Below are 27,213 nucleotides of genomic sequence, written 5' to 3'. Positions count from 1 at the left end.
CATCTCACCTGCAGGCAGACATAGCACCCTCACAGGAACCAATTCTTCCTCCTAGTCGCCCGGCCATGCCACCTCCGACAAGGGAAGCCTTTTTTCAACTGTCTCAAGCGCTATCGGGATTTTTTGATACCCTGCAGACAACTTTCTCGTTACCACCTGAATCGCCCTCCACTTCTCCAGAATCCCCGCAGCCTACCAAAGAATCATCTCTGACCCCCTTCAGGGTCTCCTGTTTCACGTTACTCTCCTATACTTGTCGATGAACCCAATTCACCACAGGGGACAGACTCACCATCTTCCTCACTGTCTTCCTCTACGGGTTTTCCATCTTGACTCGCCGGATCAACCTCAGGAGCCGTACTCACCACCTGAAGATCTATCATACCCCAGGTTTTTGGTTAAAATGGGAGCAATTCTACAGTTAAAGACCCAAAAAATCCCTGATCCCAGAGCGGAGACTTTGGGTCTCCTAAACATTTTTGACATTCCAAGCGAACCAACATCACTTCCTTCGCAGGCAGTACTTGACAAAGTGCGGGAGAAATCTTGGGAGACACCTTTTTCTATACCAGCGGTGGCCAGGGAAACAGATCTCAAATACAAAATGCAGAAAACATCTTGTTATTCTACACCACAACTACCACACACATCTATCTTTGTAGAGTCGGCGATGCAACGGGCTAAGAAGTCCAAACTACATGCATCTGCCCCACCTGGTTGCGACAATCAGTGCTTAGATGACTTCACAAAAAAGATATATCAGAATGCCATGCTCACTTGTCGAGTACAGCACCACCAGTTTTATATGGTGCAATACCTTTATGAGTGCATCCAAGCAACCAAGGGCATGCTGGTGTCCGCAGCAGACTCCGTTCCACACCCTCTTCAAGACATGGAGGAATGTACCAGACATTTGCTTCGTTCCATTTACGAAGGGTTCGAAACAGCATCGAGGGCCTCAGCTACGGCGATTGCAGCCCGACGTATGGCATGGCTCAGAGCCAGTGCCATACGAGAACATCTTCATGAGAAACTAGCCAATCTGCCATGCACGGACGACAGCCTTTTTGGCAAACATTTTCAAGAAACAGTAACAAAATTAAAAGGATAGGCGGTTGCTGCTCAATCTCTTATGGGCCCATGTCAATACTTAGCCTCAAGGCGCAATTTCAGGCCCTCGCATCGGCTCCAATACCCACGCCAACCATACAGATCCTATCAATCGTACTGAACCACTAATTACCAACCGTACCAACACCCTCAACAGCAACAGTTGAACAGATGGGGAAAACCAAGGGCTCAATGCCCGCAATCTCAACAGTCAACAACAGCAAAAACTTCACAATCTTTTTAAGTTTTTTGCTGCCACCTCCGTATCAAGTGCCCCCAGGAAGAATCACAGCTCGTTTTCAGGCATGGACAGAAATAACATCAGATCACTGGGTCCTGGACATTGTACAAAGAGGGTACCAATTATAGTTCATAACTACCCCCTCACTGCCTCACCCACCGGAACAGACAATAAAAATCTCATCCCCAACTCGAACAAGAGATCCTCTCGCTCAAACAACAGGGAGCGATCCATCATATTTCAAAAAGAGCCCACAACAAGGGCTTCTACTCTCCATATTTCCTCATTACAAAGAAATCTGGTGGCCTTCGCTTGATCTTAGATATTCGTGAGCTCAACAAATGTCTCAGCAAAGAAAAGTTCAAAATGGTATCCCTCAAATCAATCCTGCCACTCCTTCAACGAAATGACTGGATGTGCTCAATAGATTTGAGGGATGCCCACACACGCATTCCTATCCATCTTTGTGGCGATACCTATGCTTCCAGTACAAGAAACAGGGATATCAATACCAGGTTCTTCGTTTCGGCCTATCGGCAGCCCTGAGAGTTTTCACCAAATGCATGGTGGTGGTGATGGCATATCTCAGAAAGAAAGGCATGCGTATCTTTCCGTACCTGGACGACTGGTTTATAATAGCCTCGACCCCTGCTACACTAATAGATCACCTCCATCAGTTAATCGACTGCTTGGACAAGTTGGGCCTAGTAATAAATCTTCAGAAGTCAATGTTAAATCCGACACAGATTCTACAATTCATAGGAGCACGGTTGGACACTATTCGCTGCAGAGCATTCCTTCCAGAAGATAGGAAGCAAGAGATGCAAAAGCTTCTTCGCGACCTGAAAATTATGCACATGCTGAACATAAGAACATAAGAAATTGCCATGCTGGGTCAGACCAAGGGTCCATCAGGTCAAACCAGGCCACAAGAACCTGGCAATCACCCAAACACTAAGAAGATCCCATGCCACTGATGCAATTAATAGCAGTGGCTATTCCCTAAGTAAATTTGATTAATAGCCATTAATGGACTTCTTGTCCAAGAACTTATCCAAACCTTTTTTGAACCCAGCTACAATAACTGAACTAACCACATCCTCTGGCAACAAGTTCCAGAGCGTTGAGTGAAAAAGAATTTTCTCCAATTAGTCTTAAAAGTGCTACTTGCTAACTTCATGAAATGTCCCCTAGTTCTTCTATTATTCGAAAGTATAAATAACCGATTCACATCTACTCGATCAAGACCTCTCATGATCTTAAAGACCTCTATCATATCCCCCCTCAGCTGTCTCTTCTCCAAGCTGAACAGCCCTAACTTCTTCAGATACTCAGAATTTTGGGTCATATGGCCGCGGCCATCTTTACCGTTCCCAATACCAGACTACACATGGGTCGACAGCAATGGGGACTAAAACGGCAATGGAAGCAACGTTTGCAACCATTAACAACACTCCTCTTGCTCACCTCCGAGATGATAAAAGATGTCAATTGGTAGCTCATCGACTCCATTCTATCCAGAGGAATGTTGTTCAGTCTTCCCCCACACAATGCGGTCCTCACCACAGATGCCTCTCGCAAGGGTTGGGGGGTGCATCTGGACCTCTTGGAAACACAGGGACTGTGGTCTCCACAAGAGCAAAACTTACTAGAACTCAGAGCGATCCAACTTGCTCTGAAAACCTTTCAAAGTCACCTAGGGGACTGACGTCTGATTATCTACACGGACAATCAAGTAGCCATATATTACATAAACAAACAAGAAGGGTCTGGTTCATGGTCCCTCTGTAAGGAAACTTCAGATATTTCAACACGCACATCAACATTTGATTCAACTGCAGGCAACTTACTTCCTGGAGTGATGAACACCAGGGCAGACAGACTGAGTCGAATATTCCACCCCCACGAGTGGTCGCTCAATCAGCAAGTAGGTCAGAGCATGTTCAACAAATGGGGAGTTCCAACCATGGATCTATTTGCCACAGAAGCAAACACGCAGGTTCCACGCTTCTGCTCAATATGGCCTAGCCAAAAAAGAATAGCACAAAACACTTTTTTGATAAATTGGACAGAAGACTTGATGTATGCTTTTCCACCCATTCCTCTCATCACAAGGACAATACAGCAATTTATTGCTGACTCAGCTCAGCTCATACTAGTAGCTTCAGCCTGGCCCAGGCAACCATGGTACAGCTACCTTTTGCAACTCTCGATCGAAGACCCAATAACCTTGCCGGACCGACCGGATCTTCTCTTACAGCAAGAGGGAACGCTCCTCCACCCTCTTCATTTGTCCCTTCATTTAACAGCTTGGAGATTGAACGGTTCCTTCTATTAGAACAAGGAATCTCAGTTGCAGCCTAGGATGTAATATTAGAATCCAGGAAACCATCAACCAGAAAGAATTACAGTTTTAAGTGGAAGTGTTACTCATCCTGGTGCATGTCCAAGGATATTTCACCTATAGACTGTTCACTGGACTTGCTCTTGGATTATCTCCATACCCTCTATACATCAGGGTTAGCAACGTCATCGATTAGGGAGCATCTTAGTGCCATAGCGGCATACCACAGACCGCATAGCGGTCAATCGATTTCCATGCACCCTTTACTATCTCGTTTCCTTAAAGGACTTGCTCATATTAGGCCTCCAAACCGCCAGTGCCATGGAACCTAAACGCAGTTTTGGAACAGCTCATGCATTCTCCCTTCGAACATATGGACTCCTCGCCTAAAGTATGTCACATGGAAGGTAGTTTTCCTGGTGGCAGTAACATCAGCTCGCAGAGTTAGTGAGCTACAAGCCTTGGTTCATTATCCTCCTTATCTGCAGTTTTACCACCACAAAGCAGTCCTCTGCACACTTCCAGCCTTCCTCCCAAAGGCAGTGTCACAGTTCCACTTGAACCAGTCACTAGAACTGCCCACATACTTTCCCAAGCCACATCGCAATGACAGGGAACGCTTACTTCACACATTGGACTGCAAGAGAGCTCTCGCCTGCTATAAGGAGAGAACATGGTCAGATACCCGTGCTTCACAATTGTTTCTATCTTTCAATCCAAATTTCCCGGGTCTTCCGGTAACTAAAAGGACTATATCCAGCTGGATTAACCAATGTATTCAATTTTGCTACAGAAAGCGAAACTTAACACTAACTTCACATCCAAACGCTCACCAAGTGAGAGCTGTGGCTACCTCGATTGCGCATTTGCGTCATGTTCAACCTGTGGACATTTGCAAGGCAGCTACTTGGTTCTCATTACACACTTTCGCATCCTATTACTGTCTAGACCAACAGTCTAATGAGGGCGCCAAACTAGGCAGAGCAGTCCTAACATCATTAACGACAGAACTAGGTCGACAGCCGCCACGTTCAGATCACGCATAGCCGACAGGCTACTAACAGAGCGTGATCGGGAGCTTGGGACTCCCATAACAGCATGGCTAATTCAGCCCTGCTATCGATGGGAAAAAGCAAGTTTGCTTACCGTAAACGGTGTTTCCGTAGATAGGATGAATTAGCCATGCTGACCCACCCTCGTCTCTGGTTACTCAACTTTTTCAATTCTAACACAATACAGCTTAATTACAGACTGAGGAGAATCTGTTACTTTCCTGCGCGGGAACCCACACGCAGCCACAGAGGGCAAAACTCTAACCTCTGCTTGGGGAAGCTTCGCCTCCCGGGACCTGAAGACAGCTCCCATGACAGCATGGCTAATTCATCCTGCTATCTACGGAAACACCGTTTACGGTAAGCAAACTTGTTTTTCTCTACCTTGCTTCTTTCCATATGCTTTCTCCTTTTCTCCTCCTTTTCTTGCCCCCTCAGAGGTTCTACTTCTAGTAGGCACTGCTGTGAGGTGATAAAGGGTCCAATATCTCTCTCTTCCTCTGGAAGATCAGCTTCAGTGGTAATGGACTGAAGTCTGAGTGACAAGCTGTCCCTTGGCGCTTGCATTTACCTCAGCCATGCCCTCCAACTCTTGTCTGGCATTCAGGGCTTGGTATGTACTTCACTCATGGCAGGTATAAATCAGGATCCAGGACAGACAGGCCAGTCAGCCAAAGCTGGGCCACATCCACATGGCATGCAGAAGAGGGTCCAATCATTTGACCATCATTGCTTGGATTGCCTTGCCTTGCCTGAGACTCCCAAGTCTCTCACCCCTTCAGAATGACAGTACAGCAAGTCTCCTACTCATCAGTTTCCCATCATTTAGGTACTTATGGGGCTAGGGGCAAAATGAAGCTCCAGCTAAGCCTGTGACAGGCTAGAAACTGTTTGAAAAATTGGCAGATTGCAGAGCAGGAATAGTAGCTGGCATTGAACTAGAGTGGCAGGCCAGGAAACACAGCAAGTCACAAACTGAAGCAGGCATGTTATGAACTGGAATTTCAAGCCAGACACCAGAGTTAGAAAACAGGTCACAATCTGGAGGTAGGAACTAGTAATAAGTCAGAACTGGAGGCTTGCATCAGAGAAACTTGGTAAGAAGGTTTCTACTTGTAAGAACTTCAGTAGCTGAAGGGGAAGGTCCGCCTTTGGGTTGTTTTGAACTACGTCTTCCTTCCCAGCGATCTGATTTGACTTATCTTCATCAAATTCCTGATGACCAGGGGTATGGCAATATTGGCTCTCTGAAGTAGTCTTATTTTTTTGCTGCTTCCACTTCATGTTCTCAACTGGTCTGAAGGTTAGGACTCTCATCCTGAACTCTGGGGTTGATCCTGGTTCAAGATTCTGTCGGGTCTCGCTTTGCTGCTCTCACTCAGTCAGAATGAACTGCCTCCAGGTGCTGCTGTGTCCCTACCTTACTCAATCCGGGGATGAGGTTAGGAGGAGACTCAGGGATGGAGGGATTGTGTACAAACATGCCATTTGTCAATGCCCATGTTCATATTAGCAAGTCTGGTGCAGAGGGTGGATGGTCACAGGTAGAAAGGAGAATATTTTGTAAAATTTCTTTGAGAGAAAACTTGCAGACTGTTAAAATATCTGTAATGATACACAAGAGAAGCTACACATGCATATTGGGAAAAAGTGCCATTTTTATATCATGTTTAAATATCAGAAAAGCTATTGGTCTACATTTGCAAACTCAGTAGTGGGTTTAAGTTCCTAAGAAACTTTCATATAATCAACTTTTAGTCTTTTAAGTCTTTCTAACATTTATTTTATAACAGAAAAAATAAAGAACAGGAAAAAGTTGAGGGAAGAAAAGGAATGATTAGTCTTTATTTCGAAATGTTTATTTAATTTGTCATAAAAAATAAGTGTTAACTTTTGCAAAACCTCATACTTAACCCATTCTCTGCTGATGGTGATTATATATGTGTTATCACTCTAATACATCTTACCAATGAATAGGCTACTGGTTGTCTTCAGGAGGACTGCTTTTGTTTTAAAAATTTTTTTAAAGGGTACCTACCTGCAATAACAAGTTAACTTTTTTTTTAAATTTCACAAATTAAAACCATGTAAAACTTTCTATTAACAAAACAGAAAGGAGACATTGGAATAAGATCAAAGTAGGAAGAGAGTCAAGGTGTCACTGCAGCTTTAATAGAATTTGTACATTCTTACAAGTGGATCACAAAATTCGCATTCATAATATACATAACATTCTTAAAATACCAATACACAATAAAACAAGTAACAGTGTAATCAAACAAGACAAACATGTTAAACAAAATCTACATTTATTACAGTGCTGCTTTGGCAGGCAGAAATTGTCCCAGTGTTTTAGGTTTCTTATTAACCTTTTCCATGACTACTTATTGGTGCTGTTAGTGGTGCCTCGATTATACAGTACAGGTGCGTGTAAGTTCTATAGAGCAGAAGGTGCAATGCAAACTCTTGGTAATTCTAGTTTGAATCGTTTTTAGGAGGAGCTGTCGAGGCCTGTCACGGACTACATCAATCTGGTCAGTAGCGATGAGGAACATCCAAGCAGCCCTCCTGGTGGTGTAAGTACATTGTATATTTGTTCAGTAACCTTTTGCTGTTAACTGAGGATTTGTAAATATTGAATTGAATTTGAATTTATTAAAATGTGTCTGTTTCATCATAATCAAAAGTTTGAGATGGATTAGAAAAACTAAAAATACATAGAATAAAGTAAAACATAACAGCCATGTTTAGACGGAGCCCAACTAAAGAATTTTAGGCCTGTCTCTAATCTTTCATTTTTAGCAAATATTTTGGAGAAAGTGATTCAAAAACAACTTGACTCTTTTTTTTAGAAACCAATAACATTTTATTTCTGAATCAGTTCGGTTTTAGAAAAAATTTTAATACAGAAACTCTTAATTGCTCTCATGGATACAGTTTTTAGAGGCTTTGATACTGGACATAGTTATTTTTTAGTGCTTTTAGATTTGTCATCTGCTTTCGAGACTATTGACCATAATATTTTATTTACTCTTTTAACAGAAATAGGTATTAATGATACAATCTTAAATTGGTTCAGGTCCTTTTTGAATAATCGCTTCTTTCAAGTTAAAATTAAGAACTCTATATCTGATAAGATATCATTGCAAACTGGAGTGCCACAGGGTTCAACCCTGTCTGCAACCCTTTTTAACATTTATGTATTACCAATTTGTCATTTTTTAAATGGACTAGGCCTAAAATTTTATATTTATGTGGACGACATACAATTTTTAGTCCCCATAGAAAAGTCAGTAGAGCAAACTCTCAAAATTATTAAAGTTTATATATCTGCCTTGAAAAAATTATTACAGCATTTGAAATTAATCTTGAATATGGATAAAACAGAAATAGTTCTACTCGAGAGAAAATGTCCTTAACAAACCATCCCTGATTTAATATTGGACGACAATATTACGAGCCTTACTTTTTGCAAACATAGACTATTGTAATTCACTGTTGTTAGGATTACCAGTATCAACTATCAGGCCTCTCTAGGTCCTTCAAAATGCGGCTGCAAGAATTTTAACAGGCATTCGAAAATATGATCATATAACACCTACTTTGATATCAATACACTGGCTTCCGATTTTCTGAATCCTTGCTTGTTCTTCCCCATTAGGTAATGTTTATCTTGCAATTACTTTTGTCAGTCCTAGAGCCCACTTTTAAAATAGATGTTAAAAATTGGTTAATAAATACACTTGTTTTGATTGTGTTCTAGTCTGTACATTGCTGGGCCAGGATAAGTAAAGATGGGTGGGGGGTGGAAGGGAGACAGGGCTTCGTTGGGATATTTGGTCTGGGTGTGTGCACTCATGGGGGGGGGGCACTGGGGAAGAGTCAACCAGCATTTCCTTGCCTTGTTCTGCTTCTTCTTCAAAGATGTTCTTGAGCCCGACTGTATAAAGTTGTTCAATAAATATATTTAAACATATATAAAATATATGATCAATATATATATATACAAGCCGTTAAGCCCGTTAAAACGGGCTACATTAAATTTTTTTTTCAGTCCATTTTCGAACACAGCATCCTTCTACACTTTTTCTCCCTCACTCCCCCTTCCCCTCGTTCACTCACCCCCTTCCCTCCACTCAGTCTTACTCACCCTCTGTCTCCCACTGCCTCCCTCCCCTCACTCTCACCTCCCTCTCCTTCCCTCAGTCACTCTTCACCCTCTCTCAATCCCATCCCCTCTCCCTCAGCCCTCCTCCACTCCCTTTTTCTCTGCTCCACAACTTCTTACCCTTTCACTTACTCACATCCCTCTGTCTCTCACCTCCCCCTCATTCTCCCCCTCATTCTCCCTCTCCCCTCACTCCTCTCCATCTCTCTCCCCTCCCTCCCTCTCACCTCCCTCCCACTCACTCTCTCCTCCCTCCCTCCCACTCATTCCCTCCCTCTCACTGTCTCACCTCCCTCCCTCTCACTCTCTCCTTCCTCGCTACTGGCCACCGCTCCTCGTCGCCGCTGCTGCCATTTGATGCCGCCATGTTGATATCCAGCTGAAGCTCGCTGAGACCGACGTGCTTGCCCGCACATGCGCAGTAGAGCTGCTCTCTACTGCGCATTTGCGGCATGTCAGTCAAGCTTCGTTTATTAGGTTGATATATATATAGGGGTAGATTTTCAAAAAACGCGAATAGGCATACTTTTGCTGGCGCATCAGGCGCAAGCAAAAGTACGCTGGATTTTAGTAGATATGCGCGGAGCCGCGCGTATCCACTAAAATCCTGGATCGGCGCGCGCAAGGCTATGAATTCTGTATAGCCGGCGCGCGCCGAGCCGCGCAGCCTACCCCCGTTCCCTCCAAGGCCGCTCCGAAATCGGAGCGGCCTTGGAGGGAATCCTCTAACGCCCTCCCCTCACCTTCCCCTCCCTTCCTCTACCTAACCCACCCGCCCGGCCCTGTCTACACCCCCCCTTACCTTTCTCCGGGGATTTACGCCTCCCGGAGGGAGAAGTAAATCCCCGCGCGCCAGCGGGCCACTAGCGTGCCGGGACGCGATCTGGGGGCGGGTCCGGAGGGCGCGGCCACACCCCGGGCCGCCCCGGGCCGTAGCCACGCCCCCGGGCCCGCTCCCGGAACGCTCCCGACACGCCCTGAAAACGCCGCACAGTTCGGGCCCGCCCCCCGACACGCCCCCTCCGAAAACCCCGGGACTTACGCGAGTCCCGGGGCTCTGCGCACGCCGGTAGGCCTATGTAAAATAGGCTTACCGGCGCGCAGGGCCCTGCTCGCCTAAATCCGCCCGGTTTTGGGCGGATTTAGGCGAGCAGGGCTCTTAAAATCCGCCCCATATTGAACAACTTTATACAGTCAGGCACTATAATGAACCAAGGCTTTGTAGCTCACTATAAAATATATGATCAATATATATATACATACATATGTATATATTTAAATACATTTATTGAACAACTTTATACAGTTGGGCACAAGAACATGTTTGAAGAAGAAGCAGAACAAGGCAAGGAAACGCTGGTTGACTCTTCCCAGTGGCCCCCCCATGAGTGCATACACCCAGACCAAATATCCCAGCGAAGCCCTCTCTCCCTTCCACCCCCACTCATCTTTACTTATCCCGGCCCAACAATTTACAGACTAGAACACAATCAAAACAAGTAAGATATAAAAATATTAACCATCATTGAGAACTAAGCTCCTTGCCCGGTGCAGCAGGGATTGTAAATATGCCTCCCAAATAGGAAGGAAAGTTTTATGTTTCTTAGTCACATTAACTTTATCAACATATTTCTCATTAAGGCACATAAGGTGCATTAAATTCCTCCAATGTGTGAGGTTCGGGGATCCTTGCCCACCTAATAGCACAAAATAGATTTCTTCGCAAGCAATAATACCTTCCTTATCCAGAGTCTCTTGAACCGCTGCCCCAAGGCCACGCCCCGCAAGTTATCACAAAGCAGCACATTAGTTTGCAAAGGTACTGCTGCCCCTGTGACTTGAATGTGCTGGGTCACTGATTTCCAGAAAGTAGTAATATTTGAGCATCCCCAGAATTGATGCCCTAAATTGCCAGGTGACTGGGTGCATTTTTGACATAAGGGTGAGGTCCCGAGATTTATTCGGAAAGCCACTGTTTGCGGGTAATAGTACCGCATGGGAAACTTATATTGAACCTACTGCATGTCTACGTTACAAGTAAATGATGCTATACGTTTAAAACAAAGGGCGTACTGCAAGTACGCCCTGCAAGTGGTCAAAATAATGTTTGTTTTCTAGCCATATTCCTCCACTAAAGTTGGGAACGATTTAAAGCCCCCTCCCCTCTTCAAGAACTGAGCAATCAGATAAAGTCCCTTGGATGCCCATAATTTAAAAGTCCTTTGAGAGTTCCCTGGTAAGGAGCCTGTATTGCCTACCAAGGGTAGAAACTGGGAAACATTACTTTTTAATTTTAGGGAAGCACAAAAATAGCACCATGATAAAATCAAAGGAGTAGCTAGAAAACCCACTGTTAAATGTTTTAGAATATCCATCAAAGACAAAAATAAATGGTAGCCCAAATCATTGCATGAGAAAAACAGTTCTCTCTTGAGTTCATCGGAGTATAAAAACTCATACCCAACAGCCAATCTGCCATGTGACGGAGGTTGTAGGCCATGTTATATAGCTTTATATCAGCTAAGCCTAAGCCCCCTTGGTCTTGCTTATGGCGCAGTTTAACTCAAGGAATATGAGGCTTCTTATTCTTCCTAAAATAAGCGGTGAATCAAACCATCCAACTGAGAGACCTCCCACTTAGAAAGATAACAGGGAATAGTTTGGAGCAAATATAACCGTGTGAGGTAGAAGAATCATTTGGAACACATTTATTCTCCCCGGTATAGAAAGTGGGAAATCATGCCAATCCCGGAATGTCGACTGGGTAGATTGGAGCCATTTCTGAAAATTGACTTTATAGAGATTGGGCAGGTCAGTGGTCAAAATAATACCCAAATATGTGAAGGAATCGGTGACCCATCGCATTGGGAACTGTCTCTCCCAATTGTAGCACACATCTCTTATCAGTCTGGAGAACTTCACATTTATCAGTTTAATTTGAAACCCGCAAGCTTTCCATAAATTTCCACCTCAGAAAAGCGGATAGAGACGCTTGGGAGTCAGCTATATGTAGAAGACTATCATCTGCAAAGAGCGACATTTTGAAGTGGGCCTCCAGCACAATCTCCTATGGGAATCCCCACAATCCCACCATGATCTTGAATCCTACGTAAAAAAGGCTTCAGAGAAAGGATAAATAACAGGGGAGATAGGGGACACCCCTGCCATGCCCCCCCCAACTTAAAGAAAAGTCTTCTGAGGCATAGACATTTCCCGACCCATAAGCGTGGGGGTCACAATAAAGGGTATGAATTACCTGAAGAAAGTATCCCGAAATCCCAAAATATTCCAAGGATTTAAACATAAAGCTCCACTCTAACCATTTGAATGCCTTCTCTGCATCCAGGCTTAAAAGCATAGAGGGAGGCGGAAGCGTCTACAACTAATGGAGTCACTGCTGAAAGAGAGAATAGTGAACTATCTACAGTCCGGAGAATTGATGGACCAGAGGCAACATGGATTCACCAGGGGAAGATCCTGTCAGACAAATCTGATTAACTTTTTTGACTGGGTAACCAAGGAATTGGATCGAGGAAGAGCGCTTGATATCATATACTTGGATTTCAGCAAAGCTTTTGATACGGTTCCGCACAGGAGACTGGTGAATAAAACGAGAAGCTTAGGAGTGAGGGCCGAGGTGGTGACCTGGATTGCAAATTGGCTGACGGACAGAAGACAATGTGTGATGGTAAATGGAACCTTCTCTGAAGAGAGAGCGGTTTTAAGTGGTGTACCGCAAGGATCGGTGTTGGGACCGGTCCTGTTCAATATCTTTGTGAGCGACATTGCGGACGGGATAGAAGGTAAGGTTTGTCTTTTTGCGGATGACACAAAGATCAGCAACAGAGTGGACACGCCGGAAGGAGTGGAGAGAATGAGACGGGATCTAAGGAAACTGGAAGAGTGGTCGAAGATATGGCAGCTCAGATTCAATGCCAAGAAGTGCAAAGTCATGCATATGGGGAGTGGAAATCCGAATGAACTGTATTCGATGGGGGGGGAAAAGCTGATGTGCACGGAGCAGGAGAGGGACCTTGGGGTGATAGTGTCTAATGATATGAAGTCTGCGAAACAATGCGACAAGGCGATAGCAAAAGCCAGACGAATGCTGGGCTGCATAGAGAGAGGAATATTGAGTAAGAAAAGGGAAGTGATTATTCCCTTGTACAGGTCCTTGGTGAGGCCTCACCTGGAGTACTGTGTTCAGTTCTGGAGACCGTATCTACAAAAAGACAAAGACAAGATGGAAGCGGTACAGAGAAGGGCGACCAAGAAGGTGGAGGATCTTCATCGCATGACGTACGAGGAGAGATTGAAGAATCTAAATATGTACACCCTGGAGGAAAGGAGGAGCAGAGGTGATATGATACAGACTTTCAGATACTTGAAAGGTTTTAATGATCCAAAGACAACGACAAACCTGTTCCGTAGGAAAAAAATCAGCAGAACCATGGGGTCACGATTTGAAGCTCCAGGGAGGAAGATTCAGAACTAATGTCAGGAAGTATTTCTTCACGGAGAGGGTGGTGGACGCCTGGAATGCCCTTCCGGAGGATGTGGTGAAGACCAGAACTGTGAAGGACTTCAAAGGGGCATGGGATAAACACTGTGGATCCATAAAGTCAAGAGGCCGCCAATGAAGAGTGGGTGACTCGCCAGAATGACGGCTACTGCCTGGAGACAATACCCTTATTCAATAAACATACACATGCTTACTGTGACTCCAACATCGCTCTAAGCTTCAACAGCAAGAGGAAATGTGGAAAAATGGATTTACACTCACAAAGAGGGGAGTAGCTGGCTTGTTACGGCGGTTACTACCCCAAACCAAATAAGCCTGATGCTTCACCTTCAATGCATATACAGCATAGTTCTCTGCTTCAACTGCAGGGGAGAAGAAAAAAGGGTTCGCACTCACAAAGTGGGGAGTAGCTGGCTTGTTACGGCGGTTACTACCCCAAACCAATTGTGTCCGATACTTCACTTTCGATGCATATCCAGCATGGCTCTCTGCTTCAACAGCATGGGAGAAGACTGATACATCACGCATTTCCAGCATAGCTCCCTGCTTCAACAGCAGGGGAGAAGAAAAACAACCAATAAGGACTGTATAACATAGTCTGGGTAAAACAAATAAGCATGGGTGTAGCTTGCTTATTGCGGCGGTTACTACCCCTACTACCCCTAACTAATCAAGCTAGATATTTCAATGGTGGGGGTGGAAGGGAAATAGAACCAAGAGCTAAGAGAAACAGATAAGTATGAGAGAAAAAAAACGTGTGAGGCTTGCTGGGCAGACTGGATGGGCCGTTTGGTCTTCTTCTGCCGTCATTTCTATATATGTTTCTATATAATCAGAGATGTGAGAATTCTGCGTATATTGGTAGTAATATACTGGCCTGGAACAAAGCCCACCTGCTTGGACCGTATAAGCCCTGGGAGAAATTTTACCAATCTATTCACCATGATCTTTGCTAAAAGTTTCACATCAAAGTTGATGAAAGAAATGGGCCGATAAGAGTCAGGGGTTGTCAAGTCATGTCCTGTCTTGGGCAGCACAGTTAACATGGCGCTATTTGCTGCAAAAGGAAACCTTTGGGAATCAACCAAATGTGAAAGCATATTTCCCAGCGGAACCACAAGTTTGCCCACCAGCAGCTTACAAAATTCAGCTGGAAAATCATCAGGCCCTGGCGCTTTGAGAAGTTTGGCCTCCTGAATTTCCTGTGCTATTTCTTGCAACTGAATTGGCCTATTAAACTGCTCCAGCTGCTCCCCCATTAAGTAGGGTAATCCCGTAGAGTGGAGATAGTCTGAAATCTCCGGTGCAGACTCCAGGGATGCCATGTAAAGTTCCTGATGGAAGTCTCTAAAGATAATGTTTATTGCCTTCCCCAAATCACTAAGCCTTATCTCTTAGCATAGCTATATATTTTGACCCTCCCCAGTGCTTTGTCAGATTAGCCAATGTCCTTCCAATCTTGTTTCCATGCTGAAAAAATGTACCCTTGTATAGTACATTAACCTGTTCTTTGCCCTTTGGTGAAGCAGTGTGTTTAAGGCTGCTTGTAGTTCAAAAAACTGGCGTCATGTATTTGCAGTTGGATTCTGATCTAACCATTTTTTAGCCGTTTGGAGACACTTTTACAAAGACAAAATTTCCACTGTGAACACTTTACGTTTCATGGCCATATAGGAAATGATATCCCCTCTCAAGACCACTTTAGCTGTTCCCAAAACACAATTGAAGCATCTAAATAACCCTGATTGAACTGCACTTAATCTTCCCATTTTTTGTGCAAATATACCCGCTCATGATATAAAAATTTGGGGACGCACCAAGCTTGTTTTACCCCATCGGGACAAAACACTTCCAGATCAAACCAGACTGGCGCATGATCCAAGATGATCAGAGGGCCAATGTGTGCCAACGTGACCCTGGAGAAAGTTCTCCTGTCCACTAATTTATTTTATTTATTTAAAAATGTTTATATACTGCCTTTACAAGCAAGTTGGTCAAAACGGTTTACAAAATAGGAAAAAAAATATAAATGTAAAAACATAAAAATAAAAATAGAAGAAAAATTACATAAAATTGATATAAAATAAATTAAAAGTAGTTTTTAATCTAAATAATTTAATCTAATTACATTAATCTAAATAATTAAAATAAATAAATCTAAATCTAATAAATTAAACTAATAAATAATCTATTCTAGATTGGGTGTCATGCACCCTTGAGACATGTCAACTCTTTCTCTAAAGGGTGCAACACCCGCCAGGCATCAACCAGATCTTGCATCACCTCTGCCAATATCTGAAAGTGGGCTAACCACTGCTGGTATTGCAGTTCTGTTCGAATCAGAACCTCTAACTGATACAATCATTGTCATAGGCAGGTCTTGATTCGGTTTAAAGGGGAAAAAGTCACAGACTCTTGCAATTGTACTGGAGAAGCCCCTACTCCCAACTGTGGGCCTCCGGCACATAGACTCATCCCTTCCATGATGGATGAAAATGGCAGTGGGATGGTTCTACCTGTAGGACTCAGACGTTTCAGTGGCTTCCTCGCTTGTGTTGCTGGTAATGCCTCTGCTTACCCGCACAAGATGGTCTTTAAAGGGCCTCTGATTGGGACAGAATTTGCAGGGACAGCACTTATCCTTGCCTTGAGTTTCTTGCCCATAGCTTCCAGAAATTCTTCCTAAGGGGTGCGCCCCTTTGGCGCATGGCTTTGGCAGTGTGCACTGGTGGCTGCGCACTGCTGCCGACCGGGAGAAGTAACTCTAATGCAATGATGTCAGCGCTACTAAGGAGCCATGAAGTTTCAGGGCTCGAGGGCTATTAGGAAGCATGAACAGACTGCTACACTTCTTGCAGATGTTGCCCTGGTAGGAGTCAACTGGGCCAACAGTTGGAAGGAAATGTGGTTCTGGGACAATGGCCTTCCATAAGGTCGATTTCCTCAGGCTTGGTCAGGACTGTGTTGGGGGATCCTCCAAGGATGACAGTCATCCTAAGGGCTTCTTCCTTCTACAGGACAATCAGGATTTCTCTGCTAGTATTTCCTGGTTGATCAGGAGTGGCCTGTTTTAGAGAGAAGGAATGAGTGCAGTAGCCCTTGCAGCTCTTTCATGGGGCTGAAGGAAGAAGGCCTATAGCCACAAACCCAGCCTGATTCTCTCCAGATCCTCTACTTCAGAAAAGGTTTGGACCTATGGTCCCACATAGAAGGCTCATAAATAAAATGCGAAAACTAGGAGTGGGTACTAAGGTGGTGGAATGGATTACAAATTGTCTGATTGACAGAAGCCAGCATGTAGTGGTAAATGGAATCTATTCTGAAGAAAGAAGAGTGATAAGTGGAGTTCTCAAGGATCTCTTCTGGGACCACTTCTGTTTAATATCTTTGCGAGTGATATTGTGGAGGGATTAGAAGGTATATTTGTATTATTGCACATGACACTAAGATCTGCAACAGAGTGGACACACCTGAAGGAGTAGAAATGAGTAGAGAGAATGAGAAGTGACTAGGAAAGCTCGAGAAGTGATCAAAAGTCTGGCAATTGGGATTTAATGCCATGAAGTACAAAGTTATGCATTTGGGGGGATGACAATCCAAAGAAGCCATATGTATTAAATGGGAAAAAGCTGGGAGAGAAATCTTGGGGTGATAGTGTCTGATTTGATAGTGGAGCAGCAATGTGACAAGGTGGTGGCTAAGGTCAGAGGGATGCTGGGCTATATAGAGAGAGGCATAACCAACAAGAATAATGCCCCTATACAATTCATTGTTTTGGCCTCACCAAGTACTGTGTTCAGTTCTAGAGACCTCATTTCACAAAGGATAAGGTCAGAATGGAAGTGGTCCAAAGAAAGGGAACCAAATTGTGTGGCGTCTGTATGGAAAGCCTTATGAGATGAGATTGATGGATCTTAATAGGTATATCCTGGAAGAAAAGAGAGACTGGGGAGATATGATACAGACCTTGAAATACCTGAAAGGCATTAATGATCTGCAAAAATCAAATCTTTTCCAATGGAAAGGAAGCTGCAAAACTAGAAGTCATGATATGAATCTCCAAGTGGGAAGACTCAGGAACAATATCAGGAAATATTTCTTCATGGAAAGGGTGGTGAATGCATGGAATGCCCTCCTGGAAAAGGTGGCGAACATGAGAACAGTAATGGAATTCAAAAGGTCACGAACACAGAGGATCCTTGCTGGCTTGAGAATGGAAATGAAGAAATGGGGGTCACTTTTCTGCTACACCTATAGATTACATTTAGGCTTGGAGGTGGCCTGCACGGAGCGGCATTTGCTACTACGCTTAACAGAAGGCTTGGGGGTGACCTGCACAGGGCAGCAGTTGCTACTACCATAAAACAAAATATAAATACACACACACTGATGTTAAATGTTTATTGGCGAGTGCTGAGAGCCTTAATTGCTACAAAGAGAGAAGCAAATAATGTTGCGCCTCCTTCCTTAACCTCTTTAGAAAAGTCTCTGAAGTTCAGAAATGTACTGCCCTGCTTTCCACCTCAGAGGAAGCTACCATGTGCAGGTTTGATGTACTCTTTGTAAAGAGCACTCTGATTCTGTTTGAAAGATGCCACATTAATTATTTTTGGTTTAGTATAGGAGTATTATTGATAGTTTATACAGGCGTTACTTTATACTGCAAGCAGGCATGTGAGAAATCGTGTTCTACTGTTTTTGATAACACATTTTTCGTAAATCAGTAGTCCTTGGTTTATATTTGTATAAGTGCAGTAGTAGTTATTGGAGCATAGGCTATATGCTGCTTGTTGAGCACCTTCGTTGGATAAAGGCTTCCTGTGAGGTGTCGCGTCACGTGCAGGTTGAGGTGAAGAGTAATGACCTCATACGTTTTCTATCAGGAAACTTTTTTTCTTTTTTAAAAATCCAAGTTGGAGAAAAGATTGAAAACAACACAGCATTTTAAATCTTTTTAATTCTTTTATTCAGCTGTGATATTCCATTGTGTTTCTCTTGCCAGGTAGAATCTTCTGCAAATAAACTCGTTGGCTGACATGACTGTTTCGTTTTTGTAACACTGTAGAATATTGCATAACAAAGTTGTGGCATTCATTCGCTTCCACTGCTACCCATTTGATAAGATTTTAATTTATAGAACCCTTGATGGCACTGACTGGAGTAGAAGAGCCTTCTAATGATTTGTTTTAATGAAAGGAATTTACCTGTTCTCTTTCTGCTATTAGTAAAAAGTAGAAAAGATATCATCTCCTCAGTTGTGTTTCTTTTAATGCAGAATAGTCCTGGGCAGATTTTGACTTCCTGCATAAAATTACTCGAAGCTGGTGTACATGAGTTTTCAAGACCATAATTGAGGAACATCTTGTCTGTAAAAGAAACTTGTATGATTTCAAACTCCAAAGTGTTGAAAATGTTTATTTTGATCTAATATGTATCATGATTGGCAAAGAATCTGATTTTTTTTTAATGAGCTGTACTACTCAGAGAAAATAATACTTGCATATTGTGTATATCTTTCGTTGGGCTATGATACAAAATCGTCTGTTTTCATTGCAGGGTAACGTTAAGCCAAAAGATTACGTTGATTATCAGAAAGAGAGGGCTAAATCTACACTGGATCGTCTAGCGCGTCATGTAGAACTACAGAAACAGCAGAAAGAAGAGAAGAACAAAGCTTTCCAGGTAAGTCAAACTTCTGTGGTTGATCAGTCCTGCCATTTTGACCATCCCTTTGACGTATAGCCCTAGATATTTAGGGGATATTTGGGGCAGACAAGCCTGTATTTGGAAACAGTTTCTGAAAAGGATATTCAAGGCACTCAGGAGTTGGAGCCAACACACACTCTCAAAATGCCCTCTGGACCACTTCCAAATTTGCGCACAAGTTGTTTACTTTGCAAACATGAGGCTTTTCTTTACCTTTCAAGATCTTTATCCAAAATATATTTAATTTCATGCTACAGAAGAGTACGCTTCAACTGCCTTCCCTTTTTTTCATATAGCTCCATTATTTTCTGTCAGGCCGATTCAGTACGGTGCGCTCAGGCCGAGCGCACCGTTAGCCCCTGTTTGGACACGCGTTTTTGACGCGCTATTATTACCCCTTATACAGTAAGGGGTAATAGCACGTGGAAAACACGCGTCCAACCCCCCCCCCCCCCCCCCCCCCCGAAACTAATAGTGCGCTTAACATGCAAATGCATGTTGATGAGCCTATTAGTTAATCCCGCTTGATATAAAAAGTAAAATGTGAAGCCAAGTCGCACATTTTAATTTCGGCAGGCACCGGGAAAGTGTACAGAAAAGCAGAAAAAACTGCTTTTCTGTACACCCTCCGACTTAATATCATAGTGATATTAAGTTGGAGGCCCCAAAAATTAAAAAAAAAAAAAAAAAAATCTGCCCACGGGTTGGAAAACGGACGCTCAATTTTGCTGCGTCTGTGTTCCAAACCCGTGGCTGTCAGCAGGTTTGACAACAGACGCCGGTAAAATTAAGTGCCGGCTGTGAAACCTGCTGACAGCTGCCGCTTCCGCCAATAAGGAGGTGCTAGGGATGCACTAGTGTCTCTAGCGCCTCCTTATTAGCACGGGCCCTTATTTGCATACTGAATCGCACGCCCAGGAGAGGGGCCTGGGCATGTGTTGGGAGACTGGGCGCTCGCCTCGGACCGCTGGCTCTCCCGTGCGGTTTACTGAAGCGGCCTGTATGGGAGGAAATTTTTTTCCTACCATTGAAAATCATGTGAGCCAAGCTATACTACTTTGTATCCTTTTTACTCTCTTATTTTCCATTCATATAGCATATAAAAGAATTATCTGGACATAGATCTCAAGAGACCTTTTTCAGACAACTTTTTGCATCCCTTCTAGGGAAATATTTATTTATTTAAAATATTTATATCCTGCCTTTAGCAGAGCAGCTGTGCTAGTGGATTACATCAGAAAATACACCACTTTGTTGACCAGTGATTGTTTCCTTTTCATCCTGCAGACCAGGCCATACCTGCGAGATTCCCCTGCAGGCCAGTAGGTGGAGGCAGAGAACTTTCCACATTTTTTTCTTTTTTTTTTTGCTTATGTTACTCGCATTATATATTCTGGGATTGCTGGACAGTTCCTCAGTAGTTCTTTACCTCCGGTTAGGTGGGGGTGGATACTGGGATAGCTAGGAACTATTAAAAAAAAAAAAAAAAAGAGAGGAGTGGTAACAGGGCAAGGTAGTTAGACTCCGGGAAGATCCCCTCTTCACCTTATAACCCCCCCCCCCCAAAAAAAAAACCAACAAAAAAGCACCCTGGAGTAGTTGTAAGCACGCTGCAGTTTGTAGAGGACAGTTCTAGGAGGGGGAAGCACGCGCTCATAGGGAGCGGTTCAGCGTCCTTAGCCACAGCGGTGGGAACACAGACGTCTCCCCTTCCAGTGGCAAGATGCATGGCCGAGAGGGGCCAGAAATGCACGCAATGTGGGACAAGGAGGAGCTGCATCGCGGGCTCCTTTTGCCCCTGCTGTGTGATGGCTGTGAATCACTGGAAAAAAGGCAGCAGAGAGCAGGTGGGGAGGGGCGGGCTGCAAACAGATGACCTGCCAATGCCGGCTCAGAGGGAGCCACGAGAGCAGCTTGATCGGGCAGAGGGCCCATCATGGGGGGGATGCTTCTGAAGTGCAGCCAATCCCTGCGATAGAGAGAGAAGCCCTAGGAGGAAGAAGGTGAGGCACAGTACAGGAAACTGTTTTCCATAGAATTAATTTTGCTAATGCACCAGGCCTATAAAGAAATGAAAGCTAAAGGGGGCTGCATTAGAAGGTCCTCCAGGGGGAGCAGTTCCCCACTGGGCTCATAACATACGCCAGGTTTAAAGAAACCTAGGACAGAGGAAACTCCCCTGCCCCCCTCCGCCCCACCCTTCCCTGGTGGTTCGGAGAGTGATGCAGGGGATTTAGACCGTCCAGATGAAGCTCCCGTGAAGGAGGAGACGTAGAAGTGAGACTGTTTAGGAAGGAAGAATTGAGCCTCCTCATAGTGAAGGTTATGCAAGCCTTAAGCCTGCAGGGGTCCGGCAAGGGAAATGAGGAGGAGGAGAACGTGCAAGGGGACTCAATCCTGAGAGGTAAAAGGAGACCAGCAAAAGCCTTTCCGCTCCACTCTGCTGTAGAGGAGATGATTGAAGGAGAATGGGTCACACCCAATTCAGCCCTGAAAGCAAGATTCTTAATGACTTCCCTCTACCCACTACAACAGGGGGAGGTAGATAGGTTACTAAAAGTCCCAAAGGTAAACACTTCAGTGGCAGCAGTATAAAAAAGAAAAAGAGTATACCGGTAGAAGGGGGCACCTCATTAAGAGATGCACAGGATAGAAAGGTAGAAGCCTTTTTGAAGAAAGCATTTGAGATACTGTATTTTCCGGCATATAAGACGACTTTTTAACCCCTGAAAATCTTCTCAGAAGTCGGGGGTCGTCTTATACGCTGGGTATCGTCTTATAGGGCAGCGCTTCTCACCGGTGTGTTGCCAAGCACCGGCAGGTGTGTCGCGTTCTCCCGGTCTCTCCCGCTGCTCTTCCTTCCCTGCTGCCGTTCCCGCTGGGCTATCAGCACGTTCAAGCCCAGCGGGAACGGCAGCGGTGCAAAAAAGCAAAAAAAAAAAGCTGTGGCATCCGCGGCTGGGCCTTTTCTTCTTCCCGCCCCCCCCCCCCCCGACCCGGAACAGGAAGTGATACGCGGTGTGCGGGAAGGAGAAAGAGCCGTGCCGCATGAAAAAATAGCAGCGGCAACAGCAGCATCGGCCCCTGAGCAATCGAAGCAGCTGATAATAGGGAAAGGAGAGAGCAGCGTGAGCCTCCCGCGGCCGATGGGATTCTTCTTTCTTGGCCTGCGGGGGCTGGAGGAGGAGGCTATTTGTGCTCGGGGGCGGGGGAGGGGAGAGGAAGTGAGTGAGAGAGAGAGAGAGAAGCAGCCAGCCAGCCTGTGTGTAAGTGAGAGAATGCATTTGATTGAGAGCATGTGTGTGATTGAGAGAAACTGGTCAGAGAGCTCATGTGTGTGTGTATGTGAGAGACAATGAAAGTGACTGCTCAGAGAAATGACTGATGTGTATGTGAGTGTGAGAGAGAGAAAAAGCATGGAAGTGAGAAATCTGGGTATGTGAGAAAGCATGGGAGTAAGAAGCCTGATTATGTGAGAGAGAGCATGGGAGTGGGAGGGCTGTGTGTGCGTGCATGAGAGAGAGACTGGTTGATAAGGTGACGGTGTGTGTGAGAGAGAGACTGGTGTGTGTGAATGTGAGAGAAAGAATGTGATTCAGGGAATGAGAAGCCTGTGCACGTGGAGAGCGAGCATGGAAATGAGAGAGAGACTGGTGTGTGTGTGTGAGACAGAGAAAGTGATTATGAGAGTGAGAAGCCCGTATATGTACGGTAAGCAGAACACGGGAGTGGGAAGCCTGTGTGTGTGTATGGCATGAGAGAAACTGTTCAGGAAGGTGTCTGGTGTGTGTGTCAAAGACTGTTTGGAAAATGATTGGTGTGTGAGAGACAGAAACTGGTCATGGGGACATGACTGGTATGGTGTGTGTGTGTGAGAGACATGGGCCCAGAGGAAGAGGAGTAGGAGAGCTGCTGGAGGGGGTAAGTAAAGGTGGCTTTTTAAGTTTATTTTTCTTGATTGACTGCCATTTTAATTATTTAATATTATGTGATGTGTCTGCTTTTTTGAAATATTTTATTGGTGTTTGGAGAATGTTTAATAGTTTTTATGAGTTTTTAATTGTTGGATGTTATTCTGTTCATAGCTGTTTTGAAACATTTATTCTGCTTATTAGTATTGTTTTACAATTATTTCTGTGTGGAGATCTCTAGCTGCTTGCTAGTTCTGTTTTCCTAATAAGAGGTGTATTGGTTTTTAGGGCCTGATACACGGTATTTGTAGTGTTGCCCTTTCATAGATAGGGTTGCTCCTGTTTGAGTGTAAAATTATTTTTTTTCTTAAAAATGTGTATAAAAAGGGGGGGTCGTCTTATACGCCAGAAAATACGGTAGCTAGTTTGTCTTTACAAGCAGTGGTATGTGGGGGCTATGTAGCCAGGGCATTGGTCAAATGGTTCCAGCAACTCGAGGAAGGAATGCTAGGGATAGGAGAAAGCCCAGGAGATAATATGGCCAGAATAGAATCAGGGACGGCCTTTCTGGCAGACACGCTATATGAACTCATCAGAACCTCAGCCAATCAGATGGCATCGGTAGTGGTGGCAAGGAGGTTTTTTCTGGCTCAGACATTGGGTGGTAGATGCACCCTTGAAAGCAAGGTTCCCTGTACGTACCCGGATCAGTCCAGACTCCTGGGTTTGCCCCCCCCCCCCCCCCCTTAGCAGATGGAGACAGAGCAGTTTCCATAACAACGCTCTTCTTATAAATAGAATGGTGCCACCTACAGTCCTGCAGTATTCCTCTGACTCCAGCAGATGTGGGGGTGCCAAATCTAAAGTCTGGTCTGTGTGGTAGTTTGTTTTGGGAGTTAGTCAGTTAGGTGGTTTTTTGGTTTCTTTTCTTATTTCTTAGTCAATTTGGCTTAAAAACAAAAACCTTAGTCGTAGCAGTGTTGTCTTCAGCCTCCCAGGGGTTGTGAGGTCCTGAGAGGGCCATCCCCCGCTGGTCGTGAGGCAGCTACATAAGAGGGTCGAGGACTCTTTCTTGGGCAGCTTTGGGTGTGACACCGGGGAGCCCGGTTCACTCCACCCTACTAGAATCAGCACCTTGGACCACTGCTGGGCAAGTTTCTAAATAAAAAAAAAAAAAAGTTTAACTTTTCATTCGGCTGGCAGTATCGCGGCGGCTCTCTCCTTCCTGGAGCGGGGGGTGAGTTATTTTTGAAATTTTTTCTTGTCAGTATAAATTTCTGTTTTCTCTTGATGCCGCAATCTTCTTCATGCCGCGCATGCGGCTCGGCCCGTGCGCGCCTTTCACGGGAGGACCTCTGCTCTGCATGTTTGCTGGGGGGGGAGGGGTCCTCCGGGGCTGGTAATACTGTTAAAATAGTGAAAACTAAATCTACCTGAGTGACTGCGGGCTCAGATACTGCAGGTCAAGCTGGTGCTGACCCGTTCTCGCTTAGCACAGGAACGGATGCCATTTTGCAGTCTTTCAGAGCTGCCACTTGTGCTGCGATGGGGGAGGGGTTTTTACCGCCTCCTTTTTCTCCTCAGCAGAGGTTCCCAGGTGAAAGGGAACTTTTGCATCATGATTTGCCAGCAACGGAGGATAGCCCCAAGGGGGTTTCTGACTCCTCCTCTTCCTCTTTCTCGTCGGACTTTGTTTTACTGCTCCATAAGCAAAAAAATCAGGGAAGCAGCAGTCTGGCTTAAAATCCATTTCTCTGGGGTCCAAACCTATTTCCAAAAAACGCTCAAGGTCTCAGGGGGCTGCTGACCCATTGAGACCTAAGTGCCTTCTCCGAACAAGGGTCCCCGCGGGGGCTTGGACTGAGGGTCTGGGTCCCCAGGGTCAGTATCTTGATCAAGCACCCGCAGAGGGGTGGATGCTGATGTGCAGCCGCAGGATTCAGCGAGAGGCTCGCATGTGACGGAAGGGGATGACCCTAAGGTGGTCCGTCTCTTTAGAAGGGAGAAGCTGGGTCCTCTTATCCCTTTTATTTTGCTTGAGTTGGGCATTGAGGGGGCCACCTGAGGAATCCAAACTGGGAGCGATGTATCCGGTTTTGCTGGGCCTGAGAGATCCTGCTACTTCCTTCCCTTTTCATTTTTTGGCTACAGACTTGCTCTTCCGGGAGTGGGATACCCCGGATCTCGGTTTGAAGGTGAGTAAAGCCATGGATAAGCTATATCCTCTGCTGGAGGATGCTTTAGAGCTGCTACGAGTGCCCAGGGTGGACGCGGCGGTGTCCGCGGTTACCAAGCAGACCACGATCCCGGTCACAGGGGCTACAGCACTCAAGGACCTGCAAGACAGGAAGTTCGAGGTGCAGTTTAAAAAGATTTTTGAGGTGTCTGCACCAGGAGTGCAGGCGGCCATGTGCAGCAATTTTGCCTTGTGAGCGGGGGGTGCTGGGTTCAACAGTTACAGGCTAATGCGGGTTTCTACGATGAGGCCGCCCAAGCAGGACGGCTAGAGCTTCAATGGCCTACAGTGCTGATGTGCTTCACGATCTGTTGTGGACGTCGGCAAGGTCCATGGTATCCGTGGTCTCTGCTCCGGAGACTCCTGTGGTTAAGAAACTGGTCGGCAGACGTGTCCTCCAAGGCGCAGCTGGGTTCTTTGCCTTTCAAGGGTAAATTGCTTTTCGGAAAGGACTTGGAAGATCTGATTCAATCTCTGGGAGAGAATAAGGTCCATAGGCTGGCGGAGGACAGACCTAAGTCACGAAGAACTTTCTCGTCTCGGGCCAGATTCAGAGGGAATCGCCGTTTCCGGCCAGCTAGAGCGCCCAGTTCTGCTTTTCGTCAGGCACCAACTAGATAGCAGTCCTGGTCCCGGTCCTTTCGTGGCAGAAAATTCGGCAGAGCGGGAATTCCGTCTACTTCGGGGGCTAAGTCTTCACAATGAAGGGGCGCCGCTCCATTCCTCGGTGCCTGCGGTGGGGGGCAGACTATCCCTATTTTTTGAGGAATGGGCCAAGGTAACGGACCAGTGGGTGGTGGCCGTGATAAGACAAGGCTACGCTTTAGATTTTGCATGGCGTCCTCTGGTTAGGTTTCTCATCTCCCTGCGGTTATGCAACCAAGCGAAGAGCGATCCAGGAAACTTTGCAGCGCCACAGCAGTTAGGAGCCATCATCCCAGTACCTCCAGAGGCAAGAAGGAAGGGCCGTTATTCCATTTACTTCATGGTGCCAAAGAAAGAGGGATCCTTTCGGCCCATTCTGGATCTCAAACGAGTGAACAGATGCCTCAGGGTGCCACGTTTTCACATGGAAACGCTCCGGTCAGTCATTGCCTCGGTGCGAAAGGGAGCGTTTCTGGCGTCCCTGGATCTTATGGAGGCGTACCTTCATATAGGCATCCGGTCGGATCACCAGAAGTTCCTTCATTTTGCGATACTGGGTCAGCATTTTCAGTTTCAAGCTCTGTCCTTTGGGGTGGCCACCGCACCCAGGACATTCACCAAGGTAATGGTAGTCATGGAGGCCCATTTTCGGAAGGAAGGGCTGCTGGTACATCCCTACCTGGACGACTGGATGATTCGAGCGAAGTTGGAACCACTGGCCCAGTTGGTGGTTCACAAGGTACTCCAGCTACTTCAGTCGCTGGGCTGGATGGTCAATTTATCTAAGAGTAGGCTCGTGCCCTCTCAGTACTTCGAGTATTTGGGGGCTCTATTCGACACACAGCAGGACAGAGTATTTCTTTCCACAGAATGCATTTCCAAATTGCAGGCTCGAGTAATAGCCTTGTTACTCAAGCATCCTCCCATGGTCCGGGATTACTTGCAAGTTCTCGGCTCGATGACTTCAACCTTGGAACTGGTTCCCTGGGCCTTTGCTCATATACGGCCTTTACAGACCGTGTTGCTTTCCCGCTGGAATCCCGTCTCCAAACTGTTTCTTCTTCCTCTCCCACTGACGGATGCAGCGAGGTCCAGTCTCGATTGGTGGCTGGTAACAGACAATCTGACTCGTGGAATTCCCCTGGAGGTGCCCGACTGGACAGTGGTTACCATGGATGCCAGTCTCTCTGGTTGGGGGAACAGTATGGCGGAGGAAATCTGTACAGGGATTTTGGTCTCCAGAGGAGTCACAGTGGTCGATCAATCATCTGGAGACCT

The 27,213-nt window shown here is 45.4% G+C and overlaps 1 protein-coding gene across 1 annotated transcript in view; it reads left to right on the top strand.

Annotated features, from left to right (window-relative positions):
* The window catches only part of ZNF451 (zinc finger protein 451), a 347,114-nt gene that overhangs the window by 5,042 nt on the left and 314,859 nt on the right, over window positions 1-27,213 (top strand). Inside the window, 2 exon segments of the mRNA XM_029595684.1 lie at window positions 7,243-7,323; window positions 18,994-19,119. Coding sequence (XP_029451544.1) covers window positions 7,243-7,323; window positions 18,994-19,119 — 207 coding nt within the window.

Source organism: Rhinatrema bivittatum, chromosome 3, assembly GCF_901001135.1.
Source record: "Rhinatrema bivittatum chromosome 3, aRhiBiv1.1, whole genome shotgun sequence".
NCBI classification, from domain to species: Eukaryota; Metazoa; Chordata; class Amphibia; order Gymnophiona; family Rhinatrematidae; genus Rhinatrema; species Rhinatrema bivittatum.
The sequence above is the reverse complement of the archived record's forward strand: the minus strand, read 5'-3'. Positions and strand labels throughout refer to the sequence as shown.